The sequence below is a fragment of the Pholcus phalangioides genome, unplaced genomic scaffold, assembly GCF_987345545.1.
Source record: "Pholcus phalangioides strain wild (caught in Gottingen) unplaced genomic scaffold, Ppha-v1.0 ptg000039l_1, whole genome shotgun sequence".
NCBI lineage: Eukaryota > Metazoa > Arthropoda > Arachnida > Araneae > Pholcidae > Pholcus > Pholcus phalangioides.
In genome coordinates this window covers 30,966,559-30,982,637 of record NW_028301625.1, presented here as the reverse complement: position 1 = coordinate 30,982,637, position 16,079 = coordinate 30,966,559, and the positions used below count along the sequence as shown (strand labels likewise).

The 16,079-nt window shown below is 37.3% G+C and overlaps 1 protein-coding gene across 2 annotated transcripts in view; it reads left to right on the top strand.

Annotated features, from left to right (window-relative positions):
* IFT43 (intraflagellar transport 43) overlaps positions 1-16,079 on the top strand; it is a 60,052-nt gene that overhangs the window by 28,508 nt on the left and 15,465 nt on the right. For both annotated transcript variants that reach the window (XM_089254053.1, XM_089254054.1), the window contains exon 7: positions 11,774-11,846. In XM_089254053.1, the coding sequence (XP_089110179.1) occupies positions 11,774-11,846 (73 nt within the window). The remainder of the gene's footprint in view (positions 1-11,773; positions 11,847-16,079) is intronic.

Below are 16,079 nucleotides of genomic sequence, written 5' to 3'. Positions count from 1 at the left end.
TATTTCGGACCGAAAAAATATTCTCTCTTAATACAATAAACTAATATCTAGAAAAAATGAACTGAGTCTCAACTTCAATAGTTCACCACTAGATTGTGAAATTACAAAACTTTTAACTTGGGACTCTATGACAACAATTCTATTAAAAACTTGCTTTTCTGAAAATGACGATTAATTGACATACACCACTGCAAGTTCAACTCATCCACATGTTTGTTGTGTACTGGACTTTTAACTTTTTAAAATTTTATTACAGAAAAAGGAAGTTCAGAATAAAAATATTACACATATTTTAAGATAAATTTTATAATGTCATTTATAAATTATAGTTATACTGATATATAATATAAGTATACTGATATACAGGGTGTTCTGTTAATGAACCGACAAATGCAGAGGGTTGTTAGACATCAAGAGGAACAAAAATTGTGATAGAACATGGTGTCGCAAACCACGTTGAGAGGGTGAAAATCGCAAAAAAATACATGCAGGTTTCGATGTTGCACTCATTGAAACAGACAGGGCTCGGCACAGGTCACTTTTTTCACTAAAAGTCACTTTTTTAGAAACTAGTCACTTTTATTACGTATTTTCAGGCGCAGGTCACTTTTTACACTTTTTTTAGCAAAAAAACCTCTGTCTCGCACGCTTTTCTGCTGTCAGTGTTTTTCTTTTCTTCAAGGAGGAACTTTACCGGTTCAAGGTTCTCCGTCCCTTCATTGAACTACGGTCGTTAGCTCCCTTCACGTGAAACCCCTATGTATGAAGGCGTCTTATCTTCCCAGGAGCATACCGTGTGACGTCAGCATAACTTGATTTCAAGTATAGCCACTAGAATATCAACTACACTACTAGAATATCAGCTCCTTATCTAGTCGCCTAAATTTCAAGGTGCTTGGAAAGAAAGCTCCTTGGTTAAAGAGTCATCATTTTATGGAAAAGCCGGTCAGAAAAAAATAGCGTAAAAGGCGTACTTACAACAAAGAATTTTTTCCCGTCCTCTACTACCATTCTTTCGTATTTCCCCACGCGTGCTTACACTCGTTCTTTCATTTTCATCTTATTTTAAAATATCCTTTATTTTATTTGTTTTAAAAAGTTTTAGTCCTAAGGGCCGAATTCCTTTCTTGGAGCATTGAGCAAGTTACATTTGTTTGTTCTATCGTTATCTCCATTCGCTCCATTCTTGTTGTTGTGTAAAAAAATCCCCTTTTTAGACCTCGGAAGTTATTAAAGCATTTTTGTCTTGAGTAGCTGTTATGACCGCAATAGGAGAGGGCGGGATCTGGTTACATGGGCGTTGAACGAGGAAGGGTGCCGAGTTTACTCTTTTTCCGTTAAAAAAAATGGGTACCGGCCCCGGACGATAGTAAATTTTAGTTCGTACTTGCGGCCCGGGTTGCTACATACCGTGATCAGATCCAAAACTCGGGGGGGGGGGGAGGCAATGCCTCGAACGGCATTTTTGATGGAATGGTATATTTAAGAAAAGGCAATAAATTCCTTTGCAAAAATATCAAATTTCACAGTCAAGGGGCAGTAAAATTAGGTTTCCCCTCCAGAAAAAAATATCGTATTACGGCCATGGTAAATCGGGTGCCCCGGGTGGGGGGGGGGAAATTCACTGTTTTTGTTCGTTGAAAATTACGGGAGGAGTCAGAGCTAACGTGGCGAAATAGGTAGCCCTGACAGCAGCATCCATAAACTCTGTATGTCGTTGATTTGATTTTTGTGTTCATTTTATCCTAATTTTCCGTATTTCCCAATATATTTCTATCGATTTTCGCATATTGCGCATATTAGGTTGATTCATATTATAAATTATATATTTTTTTGTAATTTTATATGCCCTTTGTCAGCCATCTTGAATTGACCACCGCAAAACGGTGATTGATTGGCGCGGGAAAAAGTCGCCACGTTGGTGCTTACAAGGTTCATGGAAAATTTACCGGGTCTTTTTCTGTTAAAAATTACGGGGGTGGGGGGGGGGGCAAAATTACACTGTTTCTGGGTAAAGGAGTAAATGTTTTTTTGCAGGGGTGTATGTTATGTGGTGTGTAAAAAAAAGAAAAATATATATTTACAAATTTTTCTCTCAAAAACTAAACAATTTCGAAACTGGTTTATTTTCTCCCTCACCCAAGGGCAGTATTATTTTTGTGCCCCCTCCCCTTCGCCTGTAAAAGAGTAGACTCACCCACCCTTGTCCAGCCATAGGTGGAGATAGACTTGAAGGTCTTAGATTGACACTGGTGGGGAGGGTGGATTGCCCTCCCTCAACGTATAACAATTAAAATAATTTAGTTAATTTAATTGGCCGCTGTGGTGGTCGAGTGGTTATAGTGACGGACTCGCGATGCGAGGATCCGGGTTCGAACCCCACAGTGGTGGTCGGCTGAAGTTGGTTTTCTGTGGTTCCCAACTTCAAGGCGCAAATGCGAGCCGATCTCCCCGTTAAAAAGTCTCGCCAAAGAGAGCAACAGTCCTACAACGATAAATCATTCAACCATAACACTTCACTCATAGTTAGAAAATCTGGTGGCAGATGGCAGCACTACACATAACAAGCATTACAGAGAAACAAAATTTCACATGAGGTTTCACTACACGTACACGCACATTCCCGCATGTACTGATTCTTTGGGGGGTTCCGCGGGGGGGGGGGCATGTGTGGTGTAGTAGTAGTAGTAGGTAGGGCCTCCAAAAAAATGGCTCGGGGATACATGATGTTCTTAAGTCAGCCACCTCGTTGGGCAATTTGCCTGTTGTGGCGTTGTATTTGTATTTGTAATAATTGAAATACTTTATTCAATTTATTGATTTAAATAATTTAATTCAGTAATTTAAGTAATATTTTAATTTAATAATTTAAAATAATATTGTTAAAAATGTAATTTTATAGGTTTTTTTTAATCATTATAGTAAATTTCTTAAAATTTGTTGGAACGTATTATACAAACCTAGGTATGTAAATCAAATTTGTACTAGTTAAAAAAGTTTGAGTACATTTTGTATACTGTCATTCATGGCATAACATGAATGAAAAATCCACTGAAATGTAGATGGGACAAATTCTCTCATCAAATTTTGTGTTATTTCATTTTTTTTCCTTCTTTGAATGTGAAAACTTTTTCCCATTTTGAAGTTTTCCCTGCTTAAATTGATTTTAAGATGGGTTGTGAAAAGCAACATGGGAGAAAGGCATTGCTACTGTTACTTAGAAAGGATGTAATGTTATTCTCTCACACATAGTTGTTGATAAATTTGATAATTTATTCAAAACTTTTCTGGTTAGCAGAATGCGCTTGAGTTTGAATTATTTCACACTATTATCTGAAAAAAAGCAATTTCGATGAGTTCCATTGAAATACAAAAAGTTTAGTAAAAACTAAATTCAATTTCAATTCATTCAATTTGGTAATAATCAAAATTCATTGTCCATTTGGTCTCTTTCTAAAATTATTTTTGTCACTATTTGGTCTCTTTCTAAAATTATTTTTGTCACTATTTGGTCTCTTTCTAAAATTATTTTTGTCACTATTTGGTCTCTTTCTAAAATTATTTTTGTCACTATTTGGTCTCTTTCTAAAATTATTTTTGTCACTATTTGGTCTCTTTCTAAAATTATTTTTGTCACTATTTGGTCACTTTTTTAAACATTTTGGTCACTATTTTCACTAGTTTTGAGGCCATGATCCGTGCTGAGCCCTGAACAGACAACTAACTGCTTCATGAGTATCATCTGCATAAAAGCATACCTGGTATCTTCGAGTGCATCTGGGAATTGTTTTTACGTCGTTGTGGACTGTGCAATGACGTCAGTGGCCGCCACTCCCAACAACTCTTGTAATAATTAATCAAATAAATCTTTTCGTAGTTATTATTGTACTTTTTGTTGTTCCAGCATGATGTCAAAACCTGCATGCATTTTTCGCAATTTTCACCTTCTCAGCGTGGTTTGTGACACCATGTTCCATTGCAATTTTTGTTCCTCTTGATGTCTACTAACAGCCCTCCAAGTTTGTCGGTCCATTAGCAGAATACCTTTTAGTATTAATACACACACATTTTTAACCATTTCAGTGTCATTGTCGAGATATCCCAATTCCTTAAAGACTCTTAATTTATCATTGACAAGCCTAGATATTTTTTACAGGAAATGTCTCAGTGGAACACTTTTCTCTATATCCCTTAGTTGGTACTTGCTGAAAATTGAAATAAATAAAGCTTTTTTCTTAGGAGGTGGCTTAAAAGATATGCCATTTTGGGGGGGGGGTAGTAAATTTCTATATGTTGTGAAAAGGGTTGCAATAACCAAAATATTAACATAAAACCAAAGCTGAATTCTTACAAAAATTATTTTTTACTTGTTTCATTGATAGATTGTTATGTAAACTGATTACGTTTACAATGCTTTGGCAAAGTAAATTTTTCATCATTCCATTATGAAGAACTATAGTTATTTTATAATGAAACCAGATAGTCAAGAGTCTACTGTATATTTTTTGGGATATTTTATAAATCACTCTATCAATGAGAAATACAGTGGAACCTCTTTTATATATGAAATTGTTGTATTATCACTTTATTTAAATCAAGAAAACATCACAAACACACACAGAGCATATCATTGCTTGTCAGTTATTTCCTGACTTAATCAGATAAGATCTTGGGAATGAAGTCTTTTTTAGTACTACACCAGTAGCTCTTCTGTCAGTTATCCATACTTCTTCTCCTTCCTGTAATTTCTTTAGATCTCTCCCCCCATGTCTTTGGTTGTAGTTTTGGCACTGTCTTTCAACTCCCCTTTCTTCCTTGACCTCGATGGTTTTTCTATCCACTGCTTGTGGTTGTAATTGACCTTTAGCTATTGGCAAAGTTGTTTTAATCCTTCTACCCATCAACACCTCTGCTGGATTGAATCCGTTTTCTAGGGGAGTTGCTCGATATGCCATCAAAGCAATGTATGGATCTTCCGACTTCTTAATCAGCATTTTAACTGTTTTAACTGCTGACTCAACCAGTCCATTACTTTGAGGAAACTTTGGGTTATTAGAAATGTGTGTGAATCCATACCTTTTAGAAAATGTTTTAAATTCCAATGTTCGCACTGGATCAAACTGAGGCCCATTGTCTGATCGAACAATATCTGGAATGCCATGTCGAGTGAATATGGACTTGCAATGGTTTATGATTTCAGCAGCTGTCAGTCTATAAAGTTTTGCAATTTCAGGAAAACGAGAATAGTAGTCAGCTAAAAGAAGATACCACGAATTCTTGTACTTGAACAAGTCCATACCAATCATCTCCCATGGTCTCTCAGGAAATGGTGTTGGAATGAGAGGTTGGTGCCTGTTCTTAGATTCTTGGATACAAGCCGTGTAATTTTTTACCTTTTCTTCTATTTCTTTACTTATTCCAGGCCGATAGACAGAACATCTGGCTCTAGCTCTGCATTTTGTAATTCCAAGATGACCTTCGTGAATCTGATTTAGAACTTCCCTTTGATGTGATCGAGGAATGATGATTCCACAGCCTCTCATCACTATCCCATCCTGAATGGAGATTTCTTAACGATGTTGCCAGAAAGGTAGACACAAGGAATCAACATCTTTCTTTGCAGGCCATCCCGTCATTGTATATGATGAAAGTTTCTGAGAAACTTCATCAGCAAATTGTGCTGCTTTCAGTTCTTCCAGTCTTTTCGATGAAGCTGGTAGAGTCTCTTTAACCATTTGAACATATGCATCTATCTTGTCTTCCAATTCATTTGTCTTGTTTGGATACACTTGAGGACTCCTGGATAAAGTGTCTGCTGCATACAGTTCCTTTCCTGGAATGTGAACGATGCAATAAGAGTATCGCATCATCCTTAATTTGATCCTTTGTAGCCTTGGTGACAAGTCGTCCAAATGTTTTCTGGAGAAGATAGAGAGTGATCATAAACCTCTGATTCCTATCTTGAAATGAGTTCCTGTTAGGTAATCCTTAAATTTCTCACAACCCCATGCAATAGCTAAGGCTTCCTTTTTGATTTAGGCATATCGAGTCTCAGTTGTGATTAAAGTTCTGGAACCATAGGCAATAACACCAATCTGACCATCATCTTGCTTTTGGTGTAAGGTGACTCCCAAGCCATATGAAGATGCATCAACAGTAACTGTGGATTCCTGGTTGGGATTGAAGATTTTCAAAACAGGATCAGATGACAGTATCTCCTTCCATTTGAGAAAAGCATTTTGAGGTATATCCCAGATAAAATCTATTTTGTTACTGAGAAGCATAATTAGAGGAGAAAACACTTCTGCATAATTTGGAACAAAACGAGCCAAGTAATTTGCCATGCCCAACATCTGTTTCAGTTCCTTCTTATTTGTTGGTGACTTATACTCCTTGATAGCAATGATTTTCTCATCATCTGGATGAATTCCTTGGCTATCAATGATATTATCAAGAAATTTAATTTTGCTCATTGAGAAAATACATTTTTCTTTGTTCTAAGTCAAATGAACATCCTTCAGTTTCTGGCAAACTTCTCTCAATCTCATATCATGCTCTTCTTGACTAGACCCCCCACACTAGTATGTTATCCATGTGACAAACTGTTCCGCTTGTGTTTTCCAGAATTTGTATCATTCTTCTTTGGAAATGTTCTGGAGTGGAAGAGATTCCAAAGGGCAGTCTAAGAAATCTGAATCTTCCAAACGGAGTAATAAATGTTGTGAGATAAGAAGATTTTTCATCCAATGGGATTTGCCAGAATCCTGAATTTGCATCCAGTTTTGAGAACACTTTAGCACCAGATAAGAGATTCAGTGTGTATTCCACTTTGGGCAAAGGATGTAATTCCCGTAGAACATTTTTGTTCAGCTCGATCAGATCCACACAAATTCTCACTTTTGGGCACTATGACAACAGGAGAGCACCACTCTATTGGCTCGGTGACTGCAGTTATGACTTTTTGTTTGACCATCCTTTTTATCTTGATTTCTGTCTTTTTCAAAAGAGGTATAGGTACGACCATCTGTGGCTGCATGATAACCTCTTCTACTGAAGCTCTCAAAATTTTACTCAGGATGCATCCCCACAAATGTATATAAAAGCTGAAGCATAATCTGCATGAAAAGATGAAAACATTTAGGTCGTTGAAAAGAGTGCTCATAGCACGCTGATGCTCAAAAGTTGAGCGGCAAAAAAACAAGCAAATGCTCATAAATATATGTAAATGTTTTATTCTTTTATGATGACATTTATGCAGGTCACTGGATGAAGCAAAAAACTCTCTCAGTGGGAATTACATGGAAAATTGCAAATCAAAACTCATACAACATATATAGAAAAACAATCATATACTGAGTCACAAAAAGTTCACTGGAGGAGGTTGGTCAATATGGAATACAATCCCCTCTGCTGGTTACAGACGTAACTACTCATTGATCCGTACCAATAATAAGGTTATCAACTGTAGTTTGAGATATTAGGGTCCATTCACACAAAAGCATGTTTGCAGCTCACAGAGGCTTCGGGAAGGATTATGGGGCTTTCCAAGCATGTCTTATGGGATTTGAGTTCAAAAGAAATGAATGACCGTTCCATACAAGTCAGTGTTTTAGACTAAATGAAATAAATAGCACAAACTCTGTTAAATGTTGCATTATCATTCATAAACATGGCATTAGATCCTGTGACTGGAAGAAATGGGTTAACATATGGTGCAAGGATGTCATCTTGATAGCGCACTACTGTCTCTGAATCTGTAGCTCAGACATTCAGTGTAGGCACCAATGGCAATTCCTGTCCAGACCATCAAATTACCACTACTGTGGGTGTGTGCCTACAACTCAATATCAGACCCATTGCATCCAAAAAAGGATGTAATGGGTCTGATATCGAGTTCCAGACATTTTCCACAATTTATATCCACCAGAAGTCATTGTGTAGACCAAACCGAGACTGATCAATGAAACTACTATTTTTGTGAGGTCCAGTGAAAATGGTAAAATGACACTTCATTTGTATACAGATGACTCTCATGCAGCCTTTTAGAATTTGCCTGGCGTTATACCAATATTTTTGTCATTACTGTATTTTTGAATGAAGTTGACAAGCCATGTGTGATCTGTGACAACTTGAAAACAAAAACAGTAAATAAAAAGGGTAATCACAAAATAGGTGTGACTCTTGGACATCCTCTTCACAGCAATGCAACGAAAAATGTAGAATATGTTCAAAATAGATCATTTGAACATCAGCTTTTTTGCCTCGCCGAAAAATCTGCTATACAAATATTTTTCTGAGTGATAGTTTTCGCTTATGTTTGCGCAGGTTCAAATCCAGGGTGATGTGTCTGGGTCCCATTGTGTAAGGTTTGTATTTTTTTCCTGTATTTCAAGGTACAGGCTCTACTTTTTTTCATATTATTCTTCTCTTGGGAGAAGCAATTGCCCCTTCTCTGAATACACACCTGTGTTTGCCTGTACGGTATGCAAATGTGATGGCTTTTCATTTTTTCTGTCAGCCGCTGTGATTGATTTTCTGTTTGTTGCTTAACTTTTGAACAGTGGTGTGCTTATCGCAGGGTGATCTTAATATAGATGTTACACAAAACATCAATTCTTTAATATGCAAAGTGATGGCTTGCTTTCCATGATTTTCAGGCTCAAATCTTTGCAATTATCAAGTGTCATAGAATTTGCATAGATAACGGTTCCAATAGAAGGTGTATTTTTATATGCTCTCTGATAGTCAGGCTGCTCTTAAGGCTCATGAGTCTGAAATATTTTCTCTTATTGTTTGGGAGTGCTATGCTTCCCTCTGTAATCTTGCCAATATCAACAGAATCAATCTTTGCAGGGGGTACCTGGCCATTCAGCTATCTTAGGTTAAAAAGGGGTTGTAAGACTCTGTTCATTGATCCTGAATCAACTCTAAGCATTTCACACGAACTGATTAGAAATAGTGTTTTAAACTTATTCAGGAAAAAAAATATGATAAGTGCCAAGTCTGGCCGAAACTTGAAACAGCAACAGACAAAAGATATAGATCATGACTGTCTTAACTATAGGTAGAAATAGCTGATGAAGCTCAAAGGTAGTAATAGAAAAGCTGTGGGTCTACTTACTGGCCACGCACTTCTAAAATGCATCACAATATTATAGGAGTTAGTAGAGGTCCAACCTGTAGAAATTGTTTAAAAGAAGAAAAAACAGCTACTCACTTTATTCTCTACTCATAGGTTTGAGCACTTAGATCATCTGATTGAACTATGGGAGCTGCAATATAAATGATAATATATTCAATGATCATTTATATTTATGATATATATATATATATATATCATCATCATCAACAACCATTTTCAATCCACTGCTGGATGAAGGTCTCTTCTAAATTTTTCCTATATATATATGTATAATATTATTTATATTCAATCAGATATTCTGATCAGATCTTTGCTAATAGGACAGAGTGTTTGCAATTAAAAGGACAGTGAGAGTTGAACTTAGAGTGGAAGAGTTGATCAACTTCGCCCAAGAATATTAAGAAGACACCAATGAATAAGGCAAATGCACGAAAATATAAAAATCCTAATGCATTTCGACACCAATGGGTGTCGTCTTCAGAGGAGAAATATTTAACCACTAGTCACACTGACCGAGTTTCCCACTTGGGTTGAATACCAAATCTTAATGCTTGGTTGCTCAGCGAATGAAGTACGTCTGTTCACTTCAAACGTCATGGTAAGAATGAAGCTGTGAGCTTGCACGAGATGCTAATGCAGCGTCCTGATTGGACGCTTACGGAATAGAGCTACCCAATTGGTCTATTCGAATTTTCTTAGAATTCCCGCTCGAAGTGAATTTAAGCCATGGTGTTGTGATCGGGGTGTAGATTTATTATCGTTTACTAGTATATTTTTGAAAGTCTGAATATATGTGCCTTCGTAGAAATCTAAATCAACTGTGGACTTTGTGAAACTCTCGCTTCTTGAAATTTGAATCTTCTATGGCCCTCTTGCCAACAATAGGTGATAGTCGATTTTTCACATTCCTGATTCTTAACACAGCAAGCGTGTTAATTTAATCTTTCTTTTATGGGTTTGCTTGTCTGTCCTATATAACCAAGAGGGCAATCACCACATGGAATGTAATATAAATGCCCCATTTTTTATTCTGTGGTATAGAATCTTTAGGGAAGCAAACAGACATACTTTTTCCGCTGAGCAACCAAGCATTAATATTTGGTATTCAACCTGAGTGGGGAAACTCGGTCAGCGTGTGACTAGTGGTTAAATATTTTTCCTCTAAAGATGACACTTATTGGTGTCGAAATGCATTAGGATTTTTGTTTTTTCATGTATTTGCCTTATTCGTTGGTGTCTTTTGAATAGTACTCAGAGCCATCTATAGTTTGATCTGACAACTGGAATGACACCAAATTTGGTAGGGGGCTAATGATGAAGAAGAAAGCTTTCACGAAAAATCTAGTTTCAAATGCCACCAATAGGGGAAAATGTGGCGCTGTTGTAGTGTAAAGAGTAGTTTCAAAGGACAGGTATATGATAATAAATACAATATTGCAGGAAACATCTCACACTTTATTTATTATATTCACTTATCGTAAGGACATCGACCACCTTCAATGTGACCACTGTTATTGTGAATCATACTTTGCCCTGTCCACTGCTGGTGCCAGCAATGGTCCCCTGTGTGCTATCAACCATTACAGTTGCAACATCTGTAATTGTCTGTTCTGACACACTAGTTTCCGTCCTCTGCTGGCAGAGCTGCAAATGAACCCATTTCTTCAAACCTCTGTATCATACCTTTTAAAGCATTAATTGATAGAGGGCCTTTACATATGTTGTTTCTAACTCTTGAAGAGCGCTGCTGTATTTTGCTGGTAAAAAAAAACAATTTTAAATTAATGTGTGCTGAGGTTTAATAAGAAACGCATGTCGAGTTAAGCTGGTCCTCAGGATGTCTTCAGATCTTTCTTTACCCATGTCTTTATAGTCTAAGTTACTGGTGCTGTTGTCACCTACATAGGTGTGAATTTGCATTTGAATTCTTACCTGCATTTTATGCGAATTTTAAGTGCATATGCTACATCAGCGCCAGTTTCCTGTATCAGCAATATTTATAACTAAAATTTTGTTGCCGAATCCTTTTTCTCGTGTTTTCATTAGTCCCCCCCCCCCCCTACCAAGTTTGGTGTTATTCCGGTTGTTAGATACAGCTATAGATGGCTCTGAGTACTGTCAGTTTAATTACAAACATCCTGTGTAGTGGAAAGTTCTGGTTATAGTGCTAAGTTCCATGGAACCACCAATCTTATATTCAAATCTAATCACTACCCTTTAAGAAGTAGCAATGGTAGTGATTCACTAAATATTAGAGTTTACATTCCCTGGATAGTTTAATCTCAAGCATTTTTCTTTTTTTTACATTCCAATGCATCTTAGAGAATATAAATATAGGGAGAAAAGATGATCTCCCAAGGGATAATTTTTTTAATAAGAATAAAAATATGTACAAATATGCTAGAGGGAGAAAATTTTTCTTACATGTGAATTAAACTTTTTCGGTGTTAGCAAAATATTTGCTGTATATGCTGTTACTTATTGTCAAATAAACACTGACTGATCAGAGTGACACTAAAAATGTTATTTTTATTTTATTTTTTTTAGTGCTATCTGTGCGAATACAATTTGAATAGAATTGCAACTTTTTTTTTTACTAACAAAATATTGTTAAAAAATGTATCATTTCAGACATTCCTACTATACCTGATCTAAGTGAAATTTATGAAGAAGATCTATCTACTCAAATTGCTGATGCTCCAAAGTATACATTTATGTTAAAAAAAATTTATGATTCTGGAATATACTGTGTTTCCCAGAATAAGTATCATGTGATTGCATGAGCAGCAGTGTTTTTACACATGAAAAATATTTGTGCATTAACATAAGCCTCATATAGGTGTTGTATCTTTCCTTAACCACTTCATGTACAATGTTTTGGCAAGAACTTTGGATTACCTCTATTTGATGAATCAGCAATAAATATGGTAACTTTGTGCTAACCTAACCGCTGATTAGGAAAAAAGAGGGTGGAAAGAAAAAAAATTTATATATACACTGCTGGCCACCGTAAATGCAACACCCTGAAGGAAGCATGCAAATAATATGAAATTTACAACATGCATTAGCGGAGGTGAGATATGCAAATGATTAGAATTTCAGCGCAGACGCACATCACGCGCGCCTGTGGCGCCACTTCAAAGCGCTATTTAAGGCTTGGAGATTTCGACGATTTGAAGTACGGCAATTGTGTTTTTCTTGTGGTTTTTTCAAAAAAACGATCAATTATGCCTCGTAGAAAACAGCGATCATCTTTTGATCAAGTATCCGAGTTCGACAGAGGAAGGATAGTGGTAGAGAGAGATGGTACCGAGATTGTGGATTATCTTTCAGGGAAATCGGTAGTCGTGTTGGACGAAACCAAACAACTGTAATGCGGATATGTGATCGTTGGATGCAGGAGGGTACGACGGACCGACTTGTTCGATCGCATCCACCTCAGTGCACACCACTTCACGTGATGACAGGCGTATTGTGCGTATGGCAGTGACGGATCGCTAAGCCACATCACGAACCATAGCACAGCACATTCAGTCTGTACCGCATCATCCAGTGTCTGCGCGTACCATTCGACACCGTTTACAGCAGAGTGGTCTGTCCGCAAGACATCCATTGCTTCGTCTATCCTTGACGCAGAACCACAGACGTCTCCGCCGCCAATGGTGCGATGAAAGAAGGATGTGGACGGCACAATGGAATGAAATTGTCTTTACTGACGAGTCACGCTTCTGTCTGCAACACCACGATGGTCGGATTCGAGTCTGGAGACACCGTGGAGAGAGGATGCTGAACAGCTGCGTTATGCACCGCCACACTGGTCCTGCACCGGGTATTATGGTATGGGGCGGTATTGGATATCACTCTCGCACTCCTCTAGTACGCATTGCCGGTACTTTAAAAAGCCAGCGCTACATCTCCGAGGTGTTGGAGCCAGTTGTCCTTCCTTACCTTCAGGGCTTGCCCACAGCCATATTTCAACAGGATAATGCGTGACCACACGTGGCACGCATTGTCCAAAGGTTCTTCGTCAATCGCCAGATTGAATTGCTTCCCTGGCCAGTTCGCTCTCCGGATCTTCCGCCGATGGAAAACATGTGGTCCATGGTTGCTCAACGATTGACCCAGATTACATCCCCAGCTGCCACACCAGATCAACTTTGGCAACGCGTGGAAGCTGCTTGGTCTGCTGTACCCCAAGAACACATCCAAAGTCTCTTTGAATAAATGCCGAGGCGTGTGGCAGCGGTGATCTCCAACAATGGCGGCTGCTCTGGCTACTGATTTTGGCAGGAACCACACTTCACAGAAGTCTATAAATTTAATCATTTGATGCTTGGTCAACATGTTATCTACAAAATAAATATTGTTGCGATATCTCTTGTCTTTCTTGGTGTTGCAATTTGGGTGGCCAGCAGTGTATAAAAATAAAAAGTATAACAGATAAGGTAGATAAGAACGTTTTTTTTTACTCTTTTCACCCCCACCCTATGTGATCTCTTTCACTCTTAAATGTATAGTAGAAAAATACATTATATGTGTGGAAAAAAATAATTAACAGGAGTATAGAGAGAAAGGAGGGAAAGAAAGAGCAACTTCTGTTGAGATAGGGTTACTATACAGCTTTGTGATAGTGAAGAGAGAGGAAAGAGAACACAGAGAACTTTTTTATTTGAATTTATTACACTACTGTTTGGATGTAATATTATGCCACTGATCATAAAGAGGTTAATATTTTTGCATCTTTCCATCTTTTTTTAAATTTTATCATTTATTAGAAAGTATTAGTTGAATAAAAAAAATCAATTCAGAAAATTTGAAGTATACAATTCAGGTATTTTTAACTTTTTTTTTTTTGCTGCTGTTTTTCTGTATACAGTAGGGCCCACTTATAATGAGCCTTCATTCAGTGAGACTATATACTACGAGGAAATTGATGTATTTTGTTTGGTGCAATGTTAATTGTACTAAATTCTGTTGTTTGTTTTGAGCATTTTTTCTTTCTCTCTCCATATCTCAGATTCATATACAGGGTGCATAGCAAATAGAAGGTATGGCATTTTACTGACGAACCGTTGATTCTAGCGGTATACTTCCAATTAGAAAAAGTTTCCAAATAATGTGTAGTACTCAGATATTTCATTCATGTTGCAAAGGGTTGTATAGTTATTAAAATAAAAAGTTAACTTTTTATACAGCACCCGTGTGCCCCAAAACCCAATTAGAAAGCTGTTGCCCCGACTCTCCTGATGCGTAGGGGTCATTCAAGTATTACGTCAGCATCGATGGGGGGGGAGGGGATTTCCGATTTGCTGACTTTTGATGACAAGGGGGAAGGGGAGTTTGGATGATGCTTAGGTCATCAACCACTCTTTATGAAGATATGAAATATTCTTAATGGCATCTTACTTGGTGCGTCAAATACGAGAAAAATCTTTCGCTAGTTTGTGGGCACCTGAACTAACATTCTCCCTAATCATAAATCCTTTACAGAGCCACTTCAGCGATCTCTAAATAATTCACGGATCCTTCAAGTGTTCTGGGAATGTTTCCGGGCCGCTTAAGTGCTCTGGAACTGTGCAACGCATCATTCAAGTGATCCATAATTATGCCTGGGATCACTTAAGTAATCTGGGAATGCTCCCCGGGTAACTTGAGTGATGTAGAACAGCACCGGGGGGGGGGGGCCGCTTGAGTACTCTAAAATTGTGCCACATTTCACTCAAGGGATATCTAAATGTGCCACGGATCGTTTAAGTGTTTTGGAACTATGTCGCGGGTTACTTAAGTGATCTTTGAATGTGAAAGTGATCTTTGAAGCCTACCTCAGTGAACTAAAAATGTGCCACATCTCATTTAAGCGATTTGTAAATGTGCCGCTTAGTTCATTTTTACAAAATTGGGTTTGGTCCGCGGGTCAAGGGTTTACATATATGGCTTGAAGTGTGGGTTGCAATGAATTTCATAAAGAGAAATTTTGTGTTCTTACTTTTTAAGTAGCATTGAAATTAACAGAAATCGACTATAATCTATATATATAAAATTGATTTTCTGTCTGTATGTGTGTGTATGTTCTCTCTACAATTTTAGATCGATCGTCGGCAAATTTTGCATATACACCAAATTGGACCCGACTTGAATGATTGGCTACTTTAAAATTTTGTCAGAGCAGGGCAAATGCCCCAAATGGGCAAAAACTGTTGAGCAATAATGGTTTTTGGGCTTCAACAATCACTTTCGGAACGTTTACTTTGGTTACCGTGGTTCCCTAGCTTCCTGCCTCATCAATAATTTTAAAAATTGTATTGAATTCTCAATTTCTGAAATATTGAGTTCGCTTAGTATATGAAGCCCAGAAAATTAAATATGCAGTAATTAGCCGGACCTACTTTTGAGTTGGATAACCATGAAATAACATTGATTTCAACTTTTTATTTATATCTTCTCAAGCATGAAAATTAATGTCTCCGTATTGTCTTCAAAATTCAACTGCATAAATTCATATAGTTTAGGATATTTTAAAATTAATTAAGGGTCCGTAAAGTATATCGAAGAAATTCCACAGCTTTATACAAATACAATGCCACAACAGGCAAAATGCCCAACGAGGTGGATGAGAATTAAGCATTTTTTGAAGCAAAAACAGGCAGATGGATAACTTGAATTTCAGGGGGGGGGGGGAAATAGAAATACCAAGCGACCCTTTAAAAAAAGGAAAAAATATTCATTTCTACATTTCTTTGAATCTAGATTTCTTTATTTCATGATTCGCGCCTTAATTTCGTCATATTGGTTAACTTGGACACAGTTTGCATGTCCCTTAAAGAAAAAGGGAGATATCACGTAATCTAAAAAGCCTCATTGAAGAAAACCTGGGCAGCGGTGGATGTTATAGCTAGTTACATATAAAGGTATTTTCTTTCGAAATTGTAATTTAAAA